This window comes from Thalia democratica, chromosome 5, assembly GCF_965202585.1.
Source record: "Thalia democratica chromosome 5, ktThaDemo2.hap1.1, whole genome shotgun sequence".
Taxonomy (NCBI): Eukaryota; Metazoa; Chordata; class Thaliacea; order Salpida; family Salpidae; genus Thalia; species Thalia democratica.
In genome coordinates this window covers 70415659-70442583 of record NC_139169.1, presented here as the reverse complement: position 1 = coordinate 70442583, position 26925 = coordinate 70415659, and the positions used below count along the sequence as shown (strand labels likewise).

Sequence of the window (26925 nt, the reverse complement as noted above, 5' to 3'; positions counted from 1 at the left end):
TTTTTGTTTACCAATGACAATAAGGCTATCGCATATCTTTGGATAAGTTCTAAGCATTTTTGGAGCAAAGTATTATAAATCAAAGCGAGTTTAATCGAGTTGCAAGAACCAAAGTAAACAAAACTGTTTAGTGAAGGTTTTGATTTATGAGATGCCAAACTTTACAAAGTGATTCAGACTCATTACTTTGTATAAACAAAGAAAATGAGAATAACATTAGTTTCAAAATTGTTACTTTTTATTAGACTTTTAGTTGGTTGTATATTGATTTACTCAAACAATTAGCGATATATTTTTTTCAAGTTAAATGATTTTTTTTTAATTTAATAAGTCATGCGTAAGACGTATTCTTTCAATAATATAAATAAATCAATATATTTTATAAAAGTTTTTTAGTATAGCTCAGAGCTTTAAACAAAGCATGTTAAATAATTAAGTATTTTACTTCACCTAAAAGTCAAGAACTTGTCTTTTTTAAATGAACATCTATTTTGCGTATATTTTACTATATAGCTAAGCTGCTTTAAAACGTTTCACAATTTTATTTTTATTAAAGTTTAACATTACGTTAAACAATATAAAACGTATTAAAGTTTCAACACTACTAATTAAACAGTAACTTTAATGATATTTTTGATTAAAAAGGTCTAGAAATTGTTATAGCTAAATAACTTAATTTTGAAAATGAAGCGGTCGACAATCTTATATAAACTTTTTATTAAAACTAGTTTTAAGGAAGCCTTAACAACTAAACTAGAAAAACTTGTTGGACGGGCAGAAAATTTTTCATGGCTGAAAACAAGCGTCAAGTTCTAACTACACCTGCAAGATATTTTGGGATGGAAAAGTATAAACAGACAAAATAATAAATAAAACAATAGCAATTTTCAATTTGAAAATCTTGCAAAGAAACCAGTGTACTTAAACTATTTTTGTTTACTTACTAACAAAATGAAAATAAAACACCTTCAAATATTGGAAACAGAAATGTATTTATTATGTTTTTCTTTATTTTTAATCCTACTTTAGACTATTAAATCAGTAAGCAAGCAAGGAAGTGGTAAAATAAGATGATCACTGTTTTTAGACTTGGTATAGTACTGTTTTGTTTTCAGTTAATGTTTATTTATTGATAGTTACTAAGTTCACACAAACGACCTACTTGCTCTCATAAAACTAAAATTTGTAATTTGATGTAGAATTCATTTAAAAGTAGAAGATATAAAAACCAAAGATTTTAATATTTTTCTAAAAAATTTGCTCAGTTGTGCAGAAATTGTTTTACAGTTGTAATTTATTTTTTAGACATGCTTTATTAAGATTTTCTTACTCTTTTCATTTGTAAGAACAAAGCTAAACCGATCACCTAACGTATCAATCAATAGGCTGACTTTAAACTAAACAATTAACTTTTAGCTAACTAATTCAAAAAATACTGTTTTGTTATGATAAACTTCAATAACACAAAAATTAATCAGCTGATCTTATTACTATGGAAAGAAAAAATGTATTTTTGTTTTAAAATTTAACAAAATATTTAACATATATTTGAAACTTAAGAGAGTGTTTTAACAAAACAAAAAGTACATAACTGTTAATAATTTTTTATGGTGTGTTTGATTTTAAGTAATTATATCAAATGAGACTTAAACTTTGTAATGAAGTATGTTATTTTTGATTTTTAAAACAAAAATAAGATAAATAGAAATCGTAAATATCCACAAGTGTATAATTAATTTGTTTCAATTTTTTTGTGCAGTATTTAATTTATTTTATTTATATAATATCATTTTGATAAACAAAATTACTTTTTTTAATTTATTTTATCATTATAGTTACAATAATGTTACGACATTTAAAGCAAAAAACAATTAATTAAAATCGACAGTAAACAAAATTTATAAAGTTTTTGGCTGAAAAAAATAAACACTTTAAAAATATGATTTTAAAAAATCTAAAACATAGGTTAAATTAGTCATTTAATACAAACTTAGTTTTGTTTTACAGATAATTTTTTAAAGATTTAAATAGTCATTAAGAAATATTCAAAGCAACAAAACTTTAACTATAAGTATATAAAATGCTTATACATCTTTATAATTTTTTTATTACAGAAATTTTTTTATTTAATTTTAAAATACTTGTTTGTAACAAATCTATTGCAAAAAAAGTTATAGTTTTTACTAAGTTTGTTTTTAAAATAGACATATATATTTAAAATCTACTTAAATTTTTTAAATAATTTAGAATAGTTTGAATTATTTTTAAAATGTCCCCTCAAAACTGTTGGGGTTTTTAATTCCTTAACCACAAATATTTCAAAAAAAAAGTTTAAGTCTGTAATGTAGATTAGCGAAAACGTAATTCTAAATAGTTGTATACCACAAAGTTTAAAAATGTGCTTTTTCAAGTGTACGTTAAAATACGGCAGGTGATTTATAGAAAGAAAATTTTGTTAAAAAACATAAAAGAAGTAAATTCCATTCACAAGTTTGATAGTTTTAAAAAATACAGGCGTCGCATTTGTGTGAAGTTGCTTTAAAACAAGATAAGTAATAGTTGTGAATAAGAAAAAATAATCAAAATATCAAATGTTTAAGACTGATTTTATAAATTTAACAACAGCATAACTGTTCCTCAAGTTTTAGTTGTTTCACACTATTCATTCTACAAGTTTGTTATTATTAGAAACTCGGTTAATCAGTCGTAAGCGCTGGAAACGATAACGCTCAGTACAAGCTGCAAATGAGTTTTTTTATAAGTCTTTTTAAAGTTCGTCACGTTGTTTATTTATTTTCTTTTCATACAATTAATTCTTATCGTCAAAAAATAGTATTTATTTATTTCTTTTAATCTTCATAATCTCTCCCACCGTCTCTCTCAGCGACAATCCCTTTCCCTCCCTCCTCTTCATCATTTGGGGGAATTTCCCCGAAAAGAAACGCTGATGCTTCCCGCCTTTCTCGAAATCCCGCAACGGTGGCGCCGAGTTGCACGGGAGGTCAGTGACGTCACTGCAGTTTTTCAGATCGATCGACAAGTTTTTTCTATTGAGCTTGGAATGTTCCGCTCTGTTGAACACGGCGTCGTTGTCAACGTCGGGAAGGGACAGCTCGCCCAACGAGATCAGCGACTCGCACCCGGAACTTTCCCGCGACCCTACTGAGTTGGACTTCCCCTCTTGAGAACCCTTCTTCCGCCGCCTCCACCACGAGGACGCGGTCGAGGAGGAATCCGATTCGGTTGACTTCTTTTGCCGCCGGTTGGGGGGAGCGCTGCCCGGAGGAAGGGTCTTGGAAGACGCGTCGTTGCCAGGCAACAAGTCCAACGAGCTGCTCTTCACGTCGTCAAGCAAGCTCTCAAAATTTTTGAAAGGAAAGCATTCCACCATAGGGGTGGTGCACCCTTCGTGGGCCAACCTTTCACCCACCGTTGCCAAGGAATTGATCCGCTCACCGACGGTTACTAGAGGGTTCATCTTGCTGTGGCTGTTGAGAGGCAGTGTTGTCATGCTTGATTGGGAACGCAGGGTTCCGAATTTGGGGATTTGGGGTCGGTTGTTGGAAAGCTTATTTCGACTGAACACTTTTTGTTTCACCTAAAAGAAAGTTGTTAGTTTAACTTTATTTATTTCGTAAAAAATCAACTGAACTATGACTTTTCAATAGAAAATATATTACATTATATTTTATAGCGAACAAGTACTTGAAGCTTATAGTTATTTTACTTTATGATATTTTTTTTTATTTATAACTGTGTTCAAAAACTTCACATGAACAAGTTTCACACCTGACTGATGGTTGACGACTTCCTTCTTGGTTGTGACGTCATCATCAATAGTGACGTGGCGTTGACGAGGCGGAAGAGGTGACGGAAGCAGTCCTGCACCTGGAGGTAGCAGGTGGCCGAGGAAGATTCGGCAAAGTGGCAGAATATAATGGAAGATGTTGCTATCTGGCCCTCTGATGTTGACACTTGCCTGTTTGAATTTTTTTAAACAATTTATCTCCACACGTAAGATAATCAAGCACATTAAAGATACGTTTCTATTTATTTATTATGTGTATGTGAGTGTTAACCATTAGATTAATTTTTTAATTGGTATTTAAGTTTATTATTGTCAAAAGTGTTACCTCAAGTTTTTCCTTAAAATATCACATAGGAAAAACAGTTATAAAAACTAAAAAAATAAATGAGAGAAATTACAAAAAGCAATATGTTTAATAATATAATATTAAGCGTTTGATTAAACTGTTTAGTAGTTTAGTTTGAAAGGTAAATATTAACTAGGCTGTAATTAGAAAAAGAGCATCAAACACATTTTCATTTAAATACCTGAGATGTTCCAAGTCTGATTTAGTGGCAACCATTAGTATTGGTATCAAATTGACACCGATGGAGTTCGAGTTCATCTGACTGCTTCTGATTTTCGACGCGATGTTCTTGGCAGCGACGAAAGACCTGTAGTTTGTTACGTCATAAACAACTATGCAAGCGTCCGACGTTTGAAGCTTCTTCTTCAACATTACGTCGTCCTTGTCATTCTGTTTTGTTGAAATAATTAGATAACTTTTGCTTAAAAAGTATACAGTAAGTTAGACATTATATTGTATTTGAAATTTTATTTGCATAGTAACATGTTACAGATATACTAACTTAACAGATTTATAACTTTTATTGTTGTGAAGTAACTATATAAATTTACTTTATTTTTTATTCTTTGATCATTTCTGATAAAAGCGGTAAAGATGTTGAGTAAAGGTTATTTTAAGTTTTGGATAGTTTTGCTTTTTTACTAAAATAAAACCATAAAAATTTATCATAAGCTACTACACGAGTTTTTGCTTAGTTTACTTTACGTACAAAAGAAATAACTTGAATAAACAATTAACAGAGTTTGTTATTAATTACCTCAGGTAATAATGAGTCGCAAATGGTCATTAATATTTTGCTCCCTGCGAAAGTCACTTCTTTTTCATAAGTGAACTCTGCAGAAAAATAAAGTTAATGAAAAAATTTTAGGTTTGTATTTACAATAGTTTTATTAATAAGATTTAAAACTAAAATTAAGTAACAATTTAATAAACTTTTATTATGTTTTATGAAGTTTTATTTTGAAATGAGTTTTTAGTCTACATTTGTAAAAGTGTAATTGAAAAAAATAAAGAAATGATATTTTTTAAGTCTAGCTTAAGTAAAATTTTACCGGAAATGGAATTTATATTTGTAAAAAGATATTTAGAATAAAAACTATAAATAACTTAAAAAATCTAAAGTTTGTTCAAAATAGTACTTTGCAGAAAAAAATACCGGAAAATGACCAAAAAACTCTAAAATTACTACTGAAAAAAATTCATTTGAAAAACTTAACATAGAAACTTACCGGAACTAGAATCATACTCTCCAATAAACTTTTTGGTCAAATACCTCACGATGAAAGCTAAAAAAATTAACAGTTTTATAATAAACAGACCGAATTTAAACTTTAATGTATAATACTGCATTGAATAGAAAACTTTAATTCTAAATTTTATTGGTAAATTTATAAATAACTTTTATTGCGGGTGGTATAAATTATGCAAACGAAAACAAATATTTTTGGCATTAAGACATGAATCATAATTTACGTAAAAGTTCAGTCTATATTTATCAATAAGACTAAAGTATAAAGATAAATAATGAATCACGTTTGAAGTACAAACAAATCTGCTATTTATGCTTGAACTTACGTAAAAACTTCTCTTTTCATTTATATAACATCCAGTTGATTTAAAAGAACCGTTTTTTTATTAAACAAACATATTTCTTATGTTAATAAAAATATAAAAAATTTCAGATTTTAAACTTACGTAATACCTTACTGTTTAGACTGATTTATAACCAAAATACTTAGGTTTATTAAAGAAATGGTTTTTGCGTAAACAAATTAAACAAATATAAAATTGAACTAAACATATTTTTCACTAACCCGATTTTCCCACTTGCTTGTCTCCCAGCACCAAGACTTTCAAAGATTTTTTACTATCGACCTGGTTTTTACCCATCTTAAATTATTTTTTGCTAAATCAAGCTAAAAAATATATGCTTTTAGAATCGTATTTAATACCTTTTACTGTGTTTAAAGTTTGTAAAAGAAAAAGTAAAAGCTTTACAAAACAGCTTTTAAGACAAAATATCCTCAGTTTTTTTCATTTCGTTCAACCAGTATAGGAGTCAAAGTATTTTGATCAAAGCCTTGTAATACATCTACTTAAAGTCGGATACCGAGGCTTTAGCGAACATCAGCCAATCAAACTGTTTGCCTGACAACGAGTTGCCTTGAAAACAAGGGAGAGGTGCCCACACACCTGCAAACCCGATTTGTTATCAACAAAAAAAAAAAAGGGGGTGGGGGGGGGAAGATAAAGCCTCTTTTTTTTGTAGCACGAATTTTGATGTATGTTATTGTTTACAAATGATCGAGTTTCAACTGACAACGGTTTTTGTGTTCGGCGTCACGCCTCGCCGATTTTGCTTGTACTGCTTGTCGGCGCTGGTTGCGGATGAGCGATTTTGACAAACAACCAATATGAGGGGGCTTAGCCGAAAGCCAACGCTTTGTTTGATCATTGTTGCCGAGGCGGCCAGATACGAAAAGGGATCAAATTATAGGTTGCTCCTGCCGGCGTCAGATTCCTTTAATAACGGTTTAAATCTTTCGAAACTTTTACTCTTTTTTTTTATTCTACAAACAACCGGCCGGAGATGTTTTGGCCGCGATTCATTATAAATTTAATCTTGTTTGAGCTAAAAACTTTTGTACTTTGAATCCCTCATTCAACAACGCAAAATCTCAAAGCTTACTTTTGACTACCGGTGTCAGCTTTTTTAGCGGCGCAAAATGTAAATAAGGCTGATCTAATTAAACAATTACTGTCAAAACTCGAGTGGCGCGACTAATTTATGGATGAATATTAGAATAGCATAACTTATCCAGTGAACTCGGAAAGTTTACTAAACTGTCAATTATAAGTATTTTTTGCTGCCAAAAATAAAGTCTAAGGTTTAGTTTATCTAAATTATTTAGATTTAAAGTTAAATTATTTTTTTTTTGCATTTTTACAGGGATTCGAATCAGAAAAGAATCTTAGATTTTGAATTATATAAAATTAAAAGATTATTCTTTAATGTAAAATCCATTATCTTAAAAAAATTTAACCAAAGTTCTTGTTTACATTTATTTTATCTATAACAAGTATTTTATACTTAATTAAAACTTTAATTTTTTTATAAAGGTTACACATACTTTTAAAAGATTAAAAATGTCTGAAGACTTGAACACAACAAGCGCATTGTTTACCGAAAATCCAATAAAAATGCCAATAAAATCAAACTCGGTTCATTAAAAACACGTAACGCAGCGCTTTTCAGCATGAAAAACTTTATAAAAATATTTGCTAAAATCAAAATATAAGGCACGCGGTTTAATTGCATGCCGCAGTGTATAAGCTATTAAAACAGTGGCGGCGATTGTTCAAGAAACACTTTCAGTTTTCATTGTGACGTAACGTTTTTTTGCATTCTCCGAACGAATGATAAAAATATTTTGCATTTTATAAACTTTTCACGGCTCGCGTAAACTATTTTTCTTAGTTCTGCGAAGCTCGATCTAACTAAGAATTTTTTTATTTTGATTCAACTGATAAAATGTTTATTTTCGACTGGCGCCGTTCGTTTGCTTACCGCTTACTTTAATCAAGAATTTAGTTCAAAATAAAGGAGTGAGTGTTTCGTTTCGACTTGTTTTTACACGAGCTTTCTTCGCACGAACGCGGCGGAGCTCTTACGCAACGGCCTTCGAAATGACAGCGTGAAAAATTTTACTTTCAGTGTAGAAACCGGCGCGCACAGCTTTCCACCCGAAAGTTTCGCGATGAAAAATTGTTTTCCCGGGAGTTATCAACTTTTTGGCGACCGCGAGCCGCAACGCCACACTGAGAATTCCTCAGCAAGCCTTCTTATCGGCTACTATGACGTAATAGAAGAATGAGCGAATTGGTTCCGTGATAATGAACGCTTGAATTTATTGGGTGCTCAGGCGTGCATTACGAGCTCATATTGATAAATGCAGTTTGATTTTATCAAGTCATTTTGTTATCAATAAATGCGTTTTGTAACATGATTAAATTGGCGTCGCAGTTTTATAAGTATTTTGACTTTTGGAAACAAACTCAAAAATTTAGATGAGAAAGTTAAAACTTTTATTTTATGAACTAGCTGTTTATTCTGCTTTGTTTTAAAACATGTTAAAATGCTGTCTTGAATGATGAAAGTTTTACAGTGAGCCTATAGAATTCGAAAAAAGTTGATATTTGACAAACAAATTCGTTTTAATAAACAATAAATTTATTTATAAAAAGTGTATTCAAGTTGATAGCAAGAACTAAATGATATGTCAGCTAATTACTGTAATGCTCAGACAGCTAGGTACTACAGTTCAAAGGTTAAAAATTTAATGAAACATTCATAACATATGGTTGTAACAAAAGATCAAACGTAAACGTTTTAATGCCATCTTAGTATGAAATGTTTAGCTAACTAAAACTCTACTCTTTTGTTTCCATGTGCCATAAAAACTAAAAACCAAAACATTATTTACTTATCAGCTTTTGAACAAACATTCTCTTAAGCCATTCTAGCACAACAAAAGCTAGTTTTAAGCATGTATATTATTAAATTTTTCATCATACTTGTTTCTTCACCTACCTTTTTGATAAACAATAATCTTTAAAAGCTGATGAAATAAAATTTCATGTAGCTTGCAAGCTGATTAAACTTTTTCAACAGAAGAAAAAACTTAAAAATAAAGCTATGCAGACTTTTACCAACTTGTAATCTAAGTACAACACTGCTTGCGTCTTAAAATAAATCAAACAACGCTAAATAAAACCAATCACTCATCACAAAATTTTCATAACAAAAAATACAACGCATCAGCTGTAGCTGTTAAAATCGCCTCACAGCAACTTGACTTGCAGCAAAACAGTGCTTTTTTCACTTGAAACTTGCCAGCTTGAATAACCTTTTTTTTTTCATTCTCTTTTCAGCAACTTGTCTGTTATTCGACTGGTTTCGAAAGCATTGAGCCTTCGGCATTAGCATTTCTTTCATGGTAAATTCCTTTTCACTGGCCTCACATGTAATTAAACTTTGTATTATTTAAACCTGATTTTTAAAAAGTTTTAAAGTTGTTTTTCTATTTAATTAGTTTACGACATTTGTTAAATTTTTTTACATTTATAATTATCAGAATTATATTTTATTCAGTTGCCTCTTGATTATAGTTTACAAAAGTTTAATAAAATTTGTTTTTTGTTACTTGAAAAAAATTTGATTTAAATATTTACAAACATTTTATAATTATTTTATTTTGAACAAAAGTTTTAGAATTATAAAATTTAAACATAAAATCATTTAATTGTCTTTCAGATAAATGTTTATCATATTTAAATTGTTTTAATTGTACACACTGTTCAAATAAAATAAGAAATTAAAATACTTTCAAAGTATTTCATTATGAATTGGTTCGTCTATCATTAGCTTTTAATTTTCCGTAATCTCATTAGACTGAATTATATTATAAAACAAATTTAATAGAAACATACCTGAAAAGTTTATAAACAGTTTTGATTGGTCCTGTTTAACAAAAAAAAAAAGTTTCACAACTAAACAAATTCAATCTTTAATCAAAAAATATAATTAGAAAAGATACAAAACTAATCATATCTATAAAAACAATTAGTATTCATTAAACTGATAAAAGTTTACTTTAAAAATAATACTCAAAAACGTAATTTATATATTCTAACTATTTGTTTATTATTTTTACATAAAACTAAATGCTAATCAGACTATTCGTTAATGTTATGACAATTTTTAATATGGCTTTTACGGTTTTTTTTCATAATAAAACGTACTTAAACTACTAAACATATCCTTACATCACTTCAACAGAACACTAGTAGTATACATACATCATAGTAAAACGAATCAATCAGTGTAACATAAAAATTTTACTCAAGTATATAGTTATTTTTAGCTCACGGAAACTACTTGTGTAGCTTAAAATTTCTCCTTTAAAATTTGTTTTGTTTCCATGCACTTCTTTTGTTGTTATGAAACAAAAATGGTTTAAAAATAAATATAACTTTTTTTAAGAAATGATAAGCGTTTTACATTGTATAATTAAAAGAAATAACGGAGAAACTTTGTTCTACTTAACATATTTTTTTTTTAAGAAAACGAATAAACTAGAAAGTGTTGTTTGCGTGAAAAGGTTGAAGAACAAATTATTTAAAAAACAGTCTCGTTTTAACCAAGTTAAAGAATTCAAAACGCAACTTAATGTCTGTTACTTCCTCGATACAAAGTTTATTTTGAAGCTGTTCGCACTTACGAGATGCAAAATAGTGTGATTGTCGTCTTAAGAAATCGTCTGTGTGACAATTCAACTGTGAAATATGTCGTCCTTATACCTCTTAGAATCATGAAAAACTCACTGAGATTGAATTTTTAAATAGTAAAAATCACAAATAATGATTTTTAGTTTTAACAAATCGTAATAAATGGATGTAAAATTTTAAACTATGTATCAACACTTTCGAAAATGAACTACAGCAAAGATGATACTTAATGCTTACAAGTTACTCAATGCTATTGTATGTATAGCATAATAAATAAATATACTACTTATAGCTATGAAAATGTTTATTAGATTTTTTTGTTTGACTTTCCATATAAAACTATGAAAGGTGCTGCTTCTTAGTAATTAGTTAAAAAAAATTATATAATCTTTTTTAATAATAAAACAATCTTTGTATGTACAACTTTTAAGGGCCCTTTTTTCACATTGACCTGTTATTCAGTTTGAGTTTAAACGTTTTATTGTTTAAAATGATTTGATAAAAAAAATTTTTAATTTTATTTTATATCTTTGACTGTATAACAACACTTGAAGGTTGTTACGTTTTAAATTGTATTCTATGTTTATATATTTTAATGTTTGTAAAATACAGTTTAAATACCAAAGATAACATGAAATTGTTAAGAGTAAAACTTTTTTCAAAAAAAAAATAGTAATTAAGGTTTTTTTTTTACAAACAATTTTTTTAAAGTTCTTCTAAACTGTTTAAACTCTAGTTTAAACTAACTAAAATACCCCAGTTGAAAAATTTACGATATCATATATTTAATGTAATGCTCACAAATAAGAATTAAATAACTTAAACAATTTTTAACTCTAGTTACATGAATTTATTTTTTGTTGAACTAAAAATATAATCTAGTAGAAAAAAATTGAAAAGCTTTGATTAACTGTCTCTTTACAATATAGATAAATTCTATATAATATTTTTTAATAAAGTGCTAAACTTACTTTTTCAATACTTTAATGAAGTTTATCTCTTTAAAAGTAAAAGTGTTTTAAAATAGTTAAGACTTTTTAGATTTTAACTATCTATAAAAAACTTTTTATTTCTAAAACTATTTATAACACATTTTTACAAGTCTGTTTTAAGTATTTTTTAACTAATTGAGTACTGTTTAACACATATTAACTAGTAGTTTATTATCTTTTTTCAAATGTTGTTTTTTACGTGATATCTTTTTAAATGAAGCTTACCAAAACTTCTAAACAAACGTTTATATCACTACAAAAGAATCCGTAGTAGTATATATCGTAGTAAAATGAGTCAACTGTGGTAGCATGATGTTTTTCACTCGAATATATAACACGGCTTACGTAAACTACTATTTCAGCTAACTATTTCTCCTTCAAGAATTGTTTTTCTTTGTACGCACCTCATGAAAGTTGTCTTGAAAAAAAATTCCAAAAATGAATAGTGCTATATAAAGGTTTATTTTTTTGATTTATATTAAATTTGTTGTTAGACGACATTTAAAAACACGTTTTTTTTCAAATATTAAAAAAATTCCTGTTTACAAACTATTTAAAAACTTCCTGTAAAAATACTAGAAAAACGATCTTCTCCTCAAAAGTGATAGAAAACAACTTTAATAAACGAAAAAGCCCCATTTAAGTTAAAAAATTTTTTTAGAATATTAAAAACGTTCAGATAAAAATAGTCTCGTCTTACCCAATTCAATAATTTAAACGCAACTTGAAGACGATTTCTCACATTTTGTTACTTCCTCGATATAAAGTTTCTTTTGAAGTTACACGGAGTTACGAGATGCAAAATAGCGTGGTCGTCGTCATAACAACTCATCAGTGTGACAATTCAACCGTGAAATATGTCGTCGTAAAATTACTGAGAATCACGTAAAAATTACTTTTATCTATTCAGTTTAAAATAGGTGAGAAGAAAACGTATTAAAAATAAATGATAATCTTCTGATTATTGGAAAATACAAATCATGTTAGAAAAAACTATAGGTTTTTGTTATTTGTTAAAACTTTAAAAAATGATTTACTGAAAAAGATACAGTTAATGCTTAGAAGTTATTACCCAATACTTTTTCATGAACAGAAAATAGATAAATATTATTTATAGCTATGAAAACATTTACTAGATTATTTGTATATGACCATTCTGATGACCATTTAAAAGGTTTCTGTTTCTCGTTTATTACTCTAAATTGTTTTTATATTTAGTAATTTTTTTATATGCAACTTAAAAGGGTAAGATTTAAAAAGTACCCAGCGATTCAATTTTAGTAGAATGTTATTATTATTTTACTTTAACAGTTATTAAAGTTCGATTTAAATGATTAACTAAAATAAAAAGTTTTTATCTGACTTTGTGTGCATACTAGTTTTATTGAGTAGGCGTTATCATTTGTGATGTATTTTAATAAGATTTAGTCTTTGTAAAATATTGATTATAAACATAGATAAAGTGAAGTAGCTTTGTGTTAAATATTTATAAAAAATAGTTTAAGCGATTAAGTTTTAACATTTACTTTAAATTCTGTGCGTTTCTAATAAATATAACAACTTTTAATGCCATGTTATAACAACAAACATTAAATTATTACTAAAACATTTTTCAACACTAGTTATATCACAAAAAAAGTTATACCTTACTTAACATATGCTTTGTTAAAATTTATATTGATAAGTTTTGTTTAGTTTTAGACTTACAATGTAAATATATGCAAAGAAAGTTACTAAACTTAATTTAAAGATGCTTGTATGTTAAGGTTATCTCTTGAAAGGTAAGATTTTTGAAAACTAAGAAAAAAAAGTTAGATTACTGTATTATGAAAAATATTATTTGTAAAATAATACTTAACACATTTAGATAAGTTTGTATTTAACGATTTTTCAAATAATTACTATTATCGAACAGATATTAAATTGCATTATACATTTTTACTTTTTAGTACTGCTTGTATACGTAGTTTTCGTTTTAGATACAGCGTAGTGTAATTAATCTATAACTGCTTACAACAAATATGTAGTAGAATATTAATAGTATACGAAATTATTAGTTTGACACAATGGTCAATAATAATAATTTATTAAATTATGTAAAAGGTTTTTGTATTAATCTTAATTATTTTTTTTATCTTTTAATCTTTCTTTTTTTGTCAAAAAAAATATTTTGTGTAAGTATCTAAATATTTAATTTTCTTTCAACCGTTATATTTTTCTACTAGGTAAATCTTTCTTTAACAAACACAAGTTAATCATTTTTTCTTATTTTTAAATATTTTATCATAGATATATATACATTTCAAAAAGTAACAAATTAATAAGCAGTTTTTAAAATAAAATATTCTTATAGATATACTTTCACTTGCTTAAAAGCAATTAACTTAGACAAAGTAAACATTTTAAAATAAAATCAAAGTATAAAAGCTACAAAAGTTAATGACAAAATAGTCTCGAATTACCAAATTTAAATATTTTCAAACACAATTTAAACGACGTTTTCGCACATTTTTGTTACTTCCTCGATATAAAGTTTCTTTTGAAGTTACACGGAGTTACGAGATGCAAAATAGCGTGATCGTCGTCATAACAACTCATCAGTGTGACAAGTCAACCGTGAAATATGTCGTCGTAGAAATACTGAGAACCTTTAAAAGTTTACTGAACTTTATTTTGTTGAAGCAGTCAAAACAAAATCAAAAAAGTTCGGATGTTTTTCTTAAATGATAGTTCTTAAGACTCAAAGTGGAATGAATATATCTTTCAACATTTTGTAAGTATTTAGAAATATGAACAAAAAAAATGCTAGTAGCTATTATCGAAATAAATGTACAGAAAATCGTTTTAATTGAACGAAAAAAAAAAGATTATTACTGATTATTTCAAATTTGTTACCTGTTGTTTAGTTGTAAAATTTAACAGATGATAATAATTAAGTTTTCTATTTTCTGTTTCTTTTTGTTTTTGCACATTTGTTTTTAGGCGCATTATTTAGTACAACTTGAAAGTTTAATTGTTTTTATTAAAAAAATATTCTTAATGATAAAATACTTAATTTTGAAAATATTTTTTATTGTTTAATATTTTAATTTTGTGTGCATGAAAATATTCATGGGTAAACATATGTAATTATTTTCTTTTTTTTTAAATATTTATAATTTTAGATAAGATTAAAAGTTTTTAGTTTAAAGTATATGCAAAATTATTAACTTTAAAAACTTGTTTTCATTTGTATGTATAACATTAACTTTAAGTTCTCTTTAATCTTATTAAGCATTAAGTGTAGTTACATCATAAAATATTTATTTTATTATAAATATTTTATTAAACACATAACCTGATCTGAGATAATCATAAAAAAGTTTTGTTTGTCAAATGTTTACAACATAAACAAAAACTAATAAAATATTTGTAATAAACTCCTTAATTTTAATTTTAGACGTTTTAATCTAAACGCAATGTTTTAGAAGATAGTTTTTTATTACTAATAAAAACAAGTTTGAGTAAACTATTTAAAACTTAACCTCTTTTAGTCATAAAAAATACTTAAAAAATTCTTTATGAATTGCATTTTAAGTACTTTTAGTAAATGCAATAAGATAAAAGCATATCATTACATGGTGTAAAATTTTTTTGAATATAAATTTTTTGCGTAATATTTTCAAATGCAACGTAACAAAAATAATCAATAACTGTTTACGTCACTTCAACAAAACACGTTATAGTATATTTTGTAAAATAAAAACCAACTGTCTTAACACTGTAGTTTATCAATCGAAAATATAAAGCAGTTTACGTAAAACTTTTTGAGTTTTAATTTTCATGATTTTTTTTTCTTTAAAATATTTGTACATTTTTAATTAATACAGAGTATTTTACTTATGATTTAATGCATTGACTGGTTTATCTTAAGTAAGGTTTTTTTTTCGATAACATTACAATACTATATTGTTCCTAATATATATTGTTTTTAATGAGTTTAATATTGAATTTTCTAAAATATTTTATAAAGTTAAAAAACTTTGTAAAAAATCTCAGAGTTGTATGGTTTCATTTATCTAAAACTAGTTGAGCACTACTGAATGATTTTTTCTTATTTTTTAAAAAAAAGTTGATTATACAAAAAATGTTAATAGCAAACTAAAAACGTCTCACACTATTTAAAACAACAATTTCTGTTGTTTTTGATATGCAAATGTTGTTGTTTTCTTAGTGTAAAGCATTTTTCAAAGTTTTCGTAGTTACGAGGTGAAAAATACCATGATTGTTGTCATAACAACTGACCCGTGTGACAATTCAAAATGTGTTTTTGTAAAACGTGACGGAGAGAAATTTTCGAAAAAAGTTAAAAATTATTTAAATATCATTATATTTATTTTTTGTTTATTTTGTTTATACCACTCCTGGTGAAAATTACTTTTAATATCACAGTTCTTAGAAGTTTTAGTCATATCTATCATAACATCTAGCTGGTTTATTTAACATTTAAAGGTAAGATTAAATTGTAATGAGAATCAAAAATAAGTTAACCTGGTTTTTGTTATAAATTTATAACAAAGCAATAAACTAAAATATGTGATATTGATAGAGTTCTATATAGTTCTATATAGATTTCTATATAGTAATGACAAATATGTAGAGAATAGACCACAGGTATTTAAATTAATGATACTGTTTTATGATTTTTTGTACTGTGGTGTTTACAACTTCACTAATTATGAAAACTATAAATAATTCTAAGACGTAATTCATATTATTGAACAAAGTTTATTGTTTACCGAATCCAACCATTTCTTACCATAAAAACAAAATTTGTTCAAGTAGCTTAAACCACAGGCAAGTATTTACATTTATTCAACAAACCGAACTACAGTGGTACAAAGCTGATTGCATTTTTGCAGCTAAATTACATTAAGTTAAAATATGTCAGTAACTAGACGTTCTGCAAATCCCTTATAAAATATTCCGTCACTATAATATTACGTAAAAGTTAATATTGCGTCACTATTGAATTTACTTAACTTTATTTAATTTTAAAACTTAACTGCTTTTTCTTTGCATTGATTCTCGTATTTTCTACAGAGATAACCATGATATAAACTTATAAGAAAAAATTTAATATATGTAAGACAAAAATAAAACAAAATAGTCTTCACTGCGACCAAATTGATTAAAATAAAAGGAAACAAATTCGTTTTCACTAATTGTATTTTTGTTCACAAAATTCGCTGCAAACTTAAGAACAAGAGTTAAATTAAAAGTTATTTATTTTCTGTTTTGCTCAAACAGTTAGGTACAATACTTCAAAGTTATTAAATGTTAATGCAATACTCAAATCATACCTTATGTTTGTATCAATATTTATATCGGCGATCATCAACAAAGTTAAGATGTTCGCGACATTAACAATAAATAATAAACTTCACTATACGACAACAACAATTGTGTGGTGAAGTTCTTTACTTATGTTTATAACAAAAGATAATTTGTAAACCTTTAGATGTCATTTTAGTATAAAGCTTTTAGGATATTTAACTTTTTTCCGGTTTACACGAACTTAAATTACTGAAATATTTTATACCTTTTACTTTAAAAAAACATTTTTTTAACCTCTTTTAGCATGTTAATGATAAAAACTTCATTTATCAAAAATGTAAAATAAAGTAAGATAACATTATTTTAATGAAAAAATCGAGTTAAGCCGTATCTGCGGTCAAAATGGTTTCCATATATCTATTATTCTAGACAGTACAAAATATGCAGTTCTATTTAGCATTTAAGTACGGTAAATAAAAAATGGTTTCAGTAATAGACGTTCATAGAAGTATAATGAATAGATACAAGTTTAAGACAAATCTGAACTATAAAGGCATTAAGTATGGAGAGCCTTAACATTAGTAACGCATACCAAGTTGTTTTTTTATTATAAACAAGTTTTTAAAATTTAGACTACAAAGAATATTTTTGGATGGATAAACTCGAATCAGAAGTAAACTTAGCTAAAACACTGTACATTTATTTATAAAAAAGAATAAAACTAAAAAAAAAATTGTTAAGATGAAATTTTATTGTTTATCACGTATTTTAACTTGTAATTGTACTGCATTTTTATATTTAAATTATCTTATATAAATAAAGCTTTAATTTTTCTAAACAACAGTATCCTAATTTGTCTAAAATGTTTTTTTGAGTGTTTATTTGTTTAGAGTAATATAACTTATTTTAATTTTAAATAAATAGTTAGATTTTGACCAATATTTTAAATGTATTAGATTGTATTAATAAAATGTATTTTATTTTTTATAGCCGTTCTACTAATTCGGAATTTCAATTATTGTTGAAAGCTTTAAATATTAATCGGTTTGTTTTTCATTGGATATCTTTGTTTCAAGCTCTAGCTAGAGCATTTCTGTCCCGAACATTTTTATTTCTTTCTTCTACCTTCAATATAGATAGATGATGATAGTATAAAATGTTTTTAAAGGAGGTCTATGTAATTTGCAAGCTGTTAAATCTTCTTTTGCACAGCAACTATTTTATTAAAAAAACCATTTTAGCAATTACCTACGTAGATAAAACACTACTTGTGCTTCAAATATATTAAACAATGATAATTTACTAATGACAAAACCGATCACTCATCACATAATTTTCACAGGAAAGAACCAGTATTTACATTTTTCGCATCAGTTGTTGCTGTTAAAATCGCCTAACAACAACTTGACTTGCAGCAAATCTGTGCTTTTTTCACTTGAAACTTGCCAGCGTGAATAACCTTTTTTTTCGCTTTTCAGCAATTTGTCTGTTATTCAATTAGTTTCGAAAGCATTGAGCCTTCGGCATTAGCATTTCTTGCATGGTTAATGCATTTCATTTTCCTCACGTTTGATTAAATGTTACATCTTTTTAAACTTGCTTTTCAATAAGTTTTACTGTTTTTTTTCTTGCAAATTAGTTTAAAGATTTTTATAAGTTTTCTATTTTTCATTAAACATTTTTTTAATCGCCCGATAGTTGATTTAAGTTTAAATAAGTTTACTTAAAAAAAATTATAACAAAGTCAAATAATTTTTTTCTAAAACTTGCATAAAGTTTTTAATCATAAAATTTTGATTAGTATTTAATGTTAAATTAGCAAATAAAGAAGCTTTCAAAAGTATGTTTAAAAGTTTTTTATGTTTTTAAATAACTTTAACTCTATATGCTTTGCAAAATATCGAAATAAAACATCATTAACATAATTAGATATATTTGATCGTCTATCATTAACTTTTAAATCTCTGTAATTTCATCAACCTAATTTATATTACATAAAAGTGTTTTCTTTAACACATGTCTGGAAAGTTTACAAATAGCTTTGCTTGATTATGTTTACAAAAAAGAAATAAAAGGGAAATATTCATAGTTTAACGTTTTAAAGCTCGAATCTTAATAAAAAGATTCAATAGATAAAAAACAATAATATTCATAAAATCAAATCAAATTCAATTACAAAAAAATTGTTAGGATTACTTCAAAACATACTTTTTAAGTTCTAACATCACTACTTTAAATTTTGTATTGGTATATACCGTGGTAAAACTAGTTTTAACTTTTAGCATTTATCATGAGGCACTTGACCAAAAAGTTTATTGGAGAACATGGTTCTACTTCCGTTAAGTTTCTATTCTGACTAAAATTTTTTTAGCATTTTAAATTCTTAAAAACACATTATGTCTTCCTGTTAGTAAGTACTATTTTAAACAACGCTTTCTCCTGTTTTAATAAAGATTGATTTATTTTACCTTTGTAAAATTTCATAAACAAAAATTTCGTTTAAGGTAAAACTATACTCAACCTAGACTTTATAAGTATCAGCTTCAAATAGAGTGTTTTTATTTTCTACTAACGTTAACTTTAATGTATATAGTTTTAATATAATTTCCGAGCTCTATAAATGAAACTGTTGCTAACAAAAAGTAAAAGTTCTCACAAAACCTTACTTTCACATCAGAATTTATTTATAAAAAGGAAGTGAAGTTCGCAGGAAGCAAATGTTTAATTATCACATGTGACTCACTATTACCTGAGTAAAAATAAAAAATGTTAAATTTTTATATTACACATGTTTAAGTTGTTTTATTTTTGCAAAAAGTAAAAAGAGCAAATCTTTTCTTGTTACATATGATACGTTGTTATGGTTTTATTTTAAGAAGCATAATTGCTTTTCTTTTCGGGGAAATTCCCCCAAATGATGAAGAGGAGGGAGGGAAAGGAATTGTCGCTGAGAGAGACGGTGGGAGAGATTGTGAAGATTAAAAGAAAACATATAACATACTGTGACTTTAAAAAAGACATTTCAAAAAAATTTTTGCGACTTCCAATAAACTTTTTCGTTTATGTTTATTAATGTTTTTTTTTTATTTACTGTGTTTCTGTTAGCGATTAACTTGTTAAATTAGTAAACAAAAACGGTTTAAACTTTATAAACGATTATGCTACTATTCAAACCAAGAGACCTTTATAAAATAATATTAGAATTTTGTTAATTTGATTAATAGTTAATTGAACATTTTATTCAAAAATTTTGTACTGCTTGTAAATTTTAAAACTTTTCAATTTAAATTATTTTTTTGTGTTGTTTAAAAAAGCTTTATTTAAAAAAACTTGCCCTATTTAGAATACAATAAGTTTAAATGTACACTTAATTAAATAAATAACTATGTGGTAAAAAACTTTTTAACATTACGTTTTTGCTAAATTTTTTACAGATAAAACCTTTTTATTTGACATATTTGTGGTCAAGTAATGAGAAAACCAAACAGTATCAAGGAAGGATTATAAAAATTTTACAAGTTTACTTAAAAAATAATTAAAAGTAGTTAGCTTATAAACTCATTAAATTTTTTTAGTATATTTTAAATGGATATAACTTTTCATAACACCAATATTAGTACAACTTATTACTTAATTTTACAATAGGTTAAATTTATACAGCTATTTAAAAACAAAATAAATAACGTTTTGTAATAAAAACAAACAACGTTCTAGAACTTTATATATAAATAGTTAAAGTTTTGTGCTTTAAATATTTCTTAACGACTATTTGAGTCTTTAAAATAAGGTTTCTATAACGAGATTAATTTTTTGTTTAAGAACTGCTTGAAACTGTTTTTATAATTTTCTTTAACCATAATTAAAGGTATTTAATTTTTACAGCGAAAAAATTTGGAAGTCGTGTCTATTGTCGATGTCAGTTAATTATAATTTGTTTTAAATGTCGTATTATTTTGATACACATAACTTAAAAATGAATATTTATTTTTGCAATTTGTTTTAAATCTTATTAAATACTTGATATAAATCGAATTCTTCCCAAGAAAATTAAAACAAATTTTAATATACTTGTAAAAGTTAACACTTTTATTTATCTTTTTTTTAGTTCGATAACAATCATATTTCATTATAAAGCTTAAAATTCAATTGATATAATTACTTTTAATTAAATTCACCCTAAAAACTTAGTAACTGTTATTAATTTTAATCTATTTCTAAACACTCTATTAAATTAAAATTTATATATGCACTGTGCAAATATGAACATACTAATTTACTTATTTTTTTAACTTATGACAACAAACAATATTTTTAGAATCAAGTAGCTAATTACTAATTTTTTAGTTCCAAGTTAGTCGATTGATTTACTTTTATAAGTAATATACTGACTAGTCAAATATTTTTTGAAATAAATATAATAGTCTATAAAACTTAATAAAGTAATTTTTGATTAAACTTGAACTGTAATTGTATAAAGGTTTCTACACAAAATGAGCGAACTTGTTAAAGTAGTAACAAAATCTGCTAATATATTGTTTTGTAACATAACTGACCGGTTATTATACAAAAAGATATACAAGACACAAAAATTAAATAAAACTAAATATATTTCGAGCAGTGCTTATCAGTAGAGTACAAAGCTAACAAGAGATTACATTTACATATTTCATAGTAATCAAGTGATCATAAGGTAATCAAAAGAGTAATAAAAGACAAAGACATTTAATAAAAGCTATAATAGGCTTAGAGTGATTAAAATTTGTTATAATGTTTTCGATTTTATTTAAATAGAAATTAAATGTACTTTATTAAGGAAATCTGTTTTATGTAAGCAAAAATATTTGATTATACTGTTTCTTTATTTTCGTAAATGTTTAAAAGACGTGTTATTTTGATTATATAGTGTATACTTTTAATGTAGCTTAATTATCATGTAAATGATTTTATGTGATTTAAATTGTCACTAATTGCCTTTGTCTATTTTTACTTTTTTGATTTTTTCATAATTACTTGGTTACTATACAAGTTTGTAAATTTCAATCTCCTGTTAGCTTTGTACTCTACAGATGAGAACTGCTAGAAAAATAGTTAGTTTTGTTGAATTTGTTTGTCTTGTTTATCTTATTGTACAATATCTGATTTTTTATTCTTTCTACTTTTAAATGTGTTTTTTATTAAATTTGGTAAAGCTTAATTGTTTACAAGTTTTAATGTTTAGAGAGCGATTGAGCCATTTATTTAATTATAGAATCAATCTACTGAAAATAAAATTTAAATAGTTAATGAATAATACTGAACAAAGTCTAAAAAAGTAATCGTAAGTTAATAACACCCTTTTCTAAGAGTGATAAAAATATAAATTTTGTTATAGTTTGAAGTTCTTGCTTGTGTACTGAATGAATAGTCTGAAAATAAAATAGTAAATAGGATAAACCTACACCGAACATTCCTTTTTCCAATATTCGAAGGTGTTTTATTGTATTTTAATTTTGTTAGTAGACAATAAATATGATTAACTACACTGGATTCTTTGCAAAATTTTCAAACTGAAAAATTGTTGTTGTTTTGTTCATTATTCTGTTTTTTTATACTTCTCCATTCCAAAATATCTTGCAGGTGAAGTTAGAACTTGACGCTTGTTTTTCAGCAGGTAAACTTTTCAGCCCGTCAAACAAGTTTTTCAAGTTTAGCTGTGAAGGCTTTCTAAAAAATAGTTCTAATAAATAGTCTGTATAAGAGTAAAGACAACTACATATATAAACTTAAAATTGTTATGTTTTAACAATTTCTAGATCTACTTTATTAAAAAATATCATGAAGTTTACTGTTTAATTTATACGGTTGAAACATAAACATGTTTTTATAGTTTGATAAGTTATAAAATTATACTAGAATAAATAGGTACAGTGTTTTAAAGCAGCTTAGTTTTAGTAAAATTACACGAAAAGCAACTGTTAACTTAAAAAAGGCAAGTTCTTGACATTGACATTAAGTAAAAACTTAAGCTTTTAACTAGTGATGTACCGGACCCACAATATCGGGTCCGGCCGGACCCGGATCCGGACTTTTTTTTCAAATTAGAATCCGGCCGGAACCGGATCCGGACTTTTTTTTTAAATTAGAATCCAGCCGGAACCGGATCCGGACTTTTTTTTCAAATTAGAATCCGGCCGGAACCGGATCCGGACTTTTTTTTTAAATTAGAATCCGGCCGGATACGGATATCAGACAAAAATGGCAATATCCGGCCGGACCCGGATAGTGAGTTCGGTACATCACTAGAATAAACTAGCCTGAGTCAGAATGAGGTTTTTAAAAAATGAAAAAAAAGAACTTTAATCTAATAATAAGTAGAACAGCTAGCCACAAGGTTTACAAATTTAGGTGTTATTTACAATTAAAAATCTGCAATCAAGTCCTTGAACAAAATACACTAGAAAATTACAAAGTATTGAAAACTGGATCAGCTCAAACTCATTCAAAATCTAAAAGAAAACTAGCCGGAGTTTTTGTAAAAAAACTAAACTAGCCTGAGGCAGTCCAAGATTTTCTAAAATTCCCAAAAATTTTCAAACTAGCTAATAAGTCAATAAAACAACTAGAGTGAGTATAAACAAGCCTGAGTCAGAATGAGGTTTTCAAAAACTGAAAAAATTACTTTAATCTAATAATCAGTAGAACAGCTAGCAAAGGTTGACAATTTGGTAGTAAAGTTGTGGACTGACTGTGGTTAACTTAACTTATTAGTACTACCCATCATAATTAAATCCTACCTTATTTAATTAATAGGTTACAAATACTAAATTATAACTGAGACTACTTTCTATAATCAGACCCGATAGTTTTGAGTGATGAATCTTTTATATACAACACAACAAGAAATACTAGCATATACAAAATTATTAATTACTTTGGTAACACTTTAAAAACTGGAAGCTATTTGAATTTATATCAAAAGACTTAAAACAAAAAACCAAAAATTAAATAAAACTTTTAGTAAACAAGAAACTTTAAAATTTATAATAAACTATTAAACTATAAACCTGGCTTAAATATTTAAACAATTAAACACCTGTTGAAATATTCACTTTTAAAACAAAACACTTCTTACAATAAGCATTCACAAAAACGTTCAAGATATTTTGTTGCTTCAAGCTACACACCAAACTAACTAACTGCTTACATATAAACTGCCTGTCATGTTCTGATATTTTGCTGTATCAGTATTTAGTTTGAAACATTTCGTCATATGATTCTCATTGGCTCGTACATTCAACCGTATTAACTCTAAATATTCTCTGAGCTCAACTTTAAACAATAAATAATGCAAGTATTCATTCCAAAGTTTTCAATTTTACAACATATGTAAAGAGTTGCATTTCATCAAACGTTTATTTCATAGTTTAAATGTAAACAAATGTAAATTAGTCACGTGTACAAAATGAGCCTATCACGGTAGGTGTTTAATTTTAACTGACGAAAATGACTCTTATTAGTTTGCACATGCTTTGTTTTTGAAAAAATAATTTTCAGTATGCTCTTTTTTACTAACTAGATCCGGGTCCGGCCGGATCTCTGTTAGGATCCGGCCGGACCCGGATCCGGACTTTTTTTTCAAATTAGAATCCGGCCGGAACCGGACCCGGACTTTTTTTTCAAATTAGAATCCGGCCGGAACCGGATCCGGACTTTTTTTTCAAATTAGAATCCGGCCGGATCCGGATATCAGACAAAAATCGCAATATCCGGCCGGACCCGGACCCGGATAGTGAGTCCGGTACATCACTACTTTTAACACACTTTTTTAAAAATCTGTGAAATAATAAAAAAAACTTTCCGTGAAATATGTAAATTCATTTGTGTTACTGAAAGAATACGCAAACCATATATCTCGAAAAGACATTTTTGGTTTATTTAAGTTTCAAATAAATCAATGTACGACAAACTAAAAGAATAAATCAAAGTGACAAGTTTGAGATTCATGTTTTTACTTTTTTATTTGTTTATTATAATTAAAAAGTCTGAATCACTTTGTAAAGTTGGGCATCTCATAAATCAAAACCTTCACTAAACAGTTTTGTTTACCTTGGTTCATGTTACTCGATTAAACTCGCTTTGATTTATAGTACTTTTCTTCAAAAGCGCTTAGAACTCACCAAAAGGTACGCGATAGCCTTGTTGTTATTGGTAAACAAAAACTAAATGTAAAAGATTAAACTACAAAAAAAAAATTTTTCAATTCAAAAAATTAAAACTAAAATGTTCAGAAATAATTGTCGAACTAAAGGTTAGTTGTAATATAAATAATACAAAATTCCAAATTAAAATATCATCTGATAATTGACTTAAGGTTTTTATACAAAATTTGTTTGTAAGTGAAAAACTAACTAAATTTTTGCACACCTATACACATATTGTTGTACACAGGTTTGTTCGAGAATAAAAAAAAACATTTAAGTTTAGATAAACTTAAACCTTAAACTTTAACTCTCAATGGGTTAGATGTTTATAATGTCAAACTTGTTTACTTTTGGATTTTCCCATCAAGTGTAAATCTTTTAAACCATTGAGTTGAGTTATAACCTATAAATGTATATAAATCACTTACTACTTGTAATACTTTAATCTTTAACAAAAGAAAAGTTTTATTCTAGCCATTCATTTTACGTAAAATTATTATGCTATATCTTAATTTAAAAAAAAAAGATATCATAGTAGACAAGTAGATAAATATTTACCGTTATTAGTTTAGTTCAAAGTTTTTTTTGATAACTGAATGCTATCTTAATTAAGTTTTTAGCAATGAATATATTTTTACCGCATAAAAGTAACTATTTAGTAAAAATTAAATATTGAAGTATACTTCAAGTAACTAATAATTTATTTTAAACGTACAAATTTTAAACGTATATTAAAATCAACTTTAGCGCCATTAAAACTATTTAAAAGTTTAGCGGTAGAGAATATACCATTAAGTTGAAATTTTGTCATTAAGCATAACACTTACTTTTACTAAAATCATTAAAACAGTTGGAAGATATAAACTTTTGAATAGACAACTTAATTATTTTTTGCGAACTATAATTACAATACTTAACTCGAAAATAATGACAAACTCAAATAATATATGACAATCATTTTCGCAGATGAGAATTTCAGGATGTAATTATATTAAACTCTGAATAAATTTCGGGTAAAAAGTACATATTATTTTAGTCTAATTTAAATGTCTAAAATAATATCAGTTTGTTTCTAATGATACTACTACTGTATAAAACACTTAAGGTCACAAATCTAAAAAAGTGTTTTTTACAAGTTTATGTAACTAATAGTTTGCATGTCAGTTTTAGACGTTTATAGATATTAAAATGAACGATTGATCAAAATGTGTAAAATAAGTAAAATAATATTTTTTTGATGCTAATTTCAATATGAAAAAGTACAAAAAAAATTGTTTTAAGTAGCCTATTTATTGAGCTAAAAACTGCTTTTTTTAGACTTTACAAAACAATTTTTACTAAAGTACTGTTATTGAAATGATAGAAAGTTATAGTTTACAAATAACAATAAATTTATATACTATGGTTATAAAAAAGCTTTATTAAAACAACAGTTCAGGTTTTTTAAGCTGAAGATACACATTGCATTGTAGGTAAAAACAAATATAGTGTTGGTACTGTTGATGGAAATAAACTAACTCTTAATTAATTGAATTGAACAAAAGAAATAAATATCATTTGGTTGTATTTACTGATTAGAAGGTTTGATAAAGTACAAGCATATTGTATCAAACGGCTTAAAATATTGTCTTGGTATGAACTTTGATAAAACTAAATCATAGTTTATCACAGCACTATGTCGAAATATAGGAAATACTACAAAACTAATGCTAAAACTTTAATATATATATTTTATTAATTATCAAATTAGTTGCAAGTTGTTAAACTTCTTTTATTTATTTTTTCTTTTACTTTTTCTCAATTTCTTCTTACTCGGTTATGACTAGAAAAAAGTTTAAAAATAATAACTATATTTAAAATACTGACTTTATATAAAAGGTTAAACATTTTAAAACACATTGCTTATAATGGGTTTTAAAGAAAAACTTTTATCCTCATATGAACTTTTGATAAATATTAATGCTGTTGTTTTGGTGTGTACCCTTAGCCGATGAC

General features: G+C 26.3%; 1 protein-coding gene across 1 annotated transcript; it reads right to left on the bottom strand.

Moving 5' to 3' along the window:
- Nucleotides 1–2271: 2271 nt before the first annotated feature.
- On the bottom strand, nt 2272–6072 carry LOC145836115 (uncharacterized). Its single transcript, XM_082943923.1, has 6 exons — nt 5969–6072; nt 5384–5440; nt 4912–4988; nt 4336–4544; nt 3790–3979; nt 2272–3598 (listed from the first exon to the last, which is right to left on the bottom strand). Exons 1-6 carry the CDS (start codon nt 6042–6044, stop codon nt 2837–2839), a joined length of 1371 nt encoding a protein of 456 aa, XP_082800049.1. The 5' UTR covers nt 6045–6072; the 3' UTR covers nt 2272–2836.
- Nucleotides 6073–26925: the final 20853 nt, after the last annotated feature.

Bases quoted from the DNA above. Each gene is read 5' to 3' on its own strand.
- LOC145836115 (XM_082943923.1), bottom strand. From the start codon at position 6,044: ATGGGTAAAAACCAGGTCGATAGTAAAAAATCTTTGAAAGTCTTGGTG. The intron at 4,989-5,383 runs GTAAGTTTCTAT...ATTTTTCTGCAG, and splicing joins AGAGTATGATTCTAGTTCCG to AGTTCACTTATGAAAAAGAA. The intron at 4,545-4,911 runs GTAATTAATAAC...TCAACAAAACAG, and splicing joins GCGACTCATTATTACCTGAG to AATGACAAGGACGACGTAAT.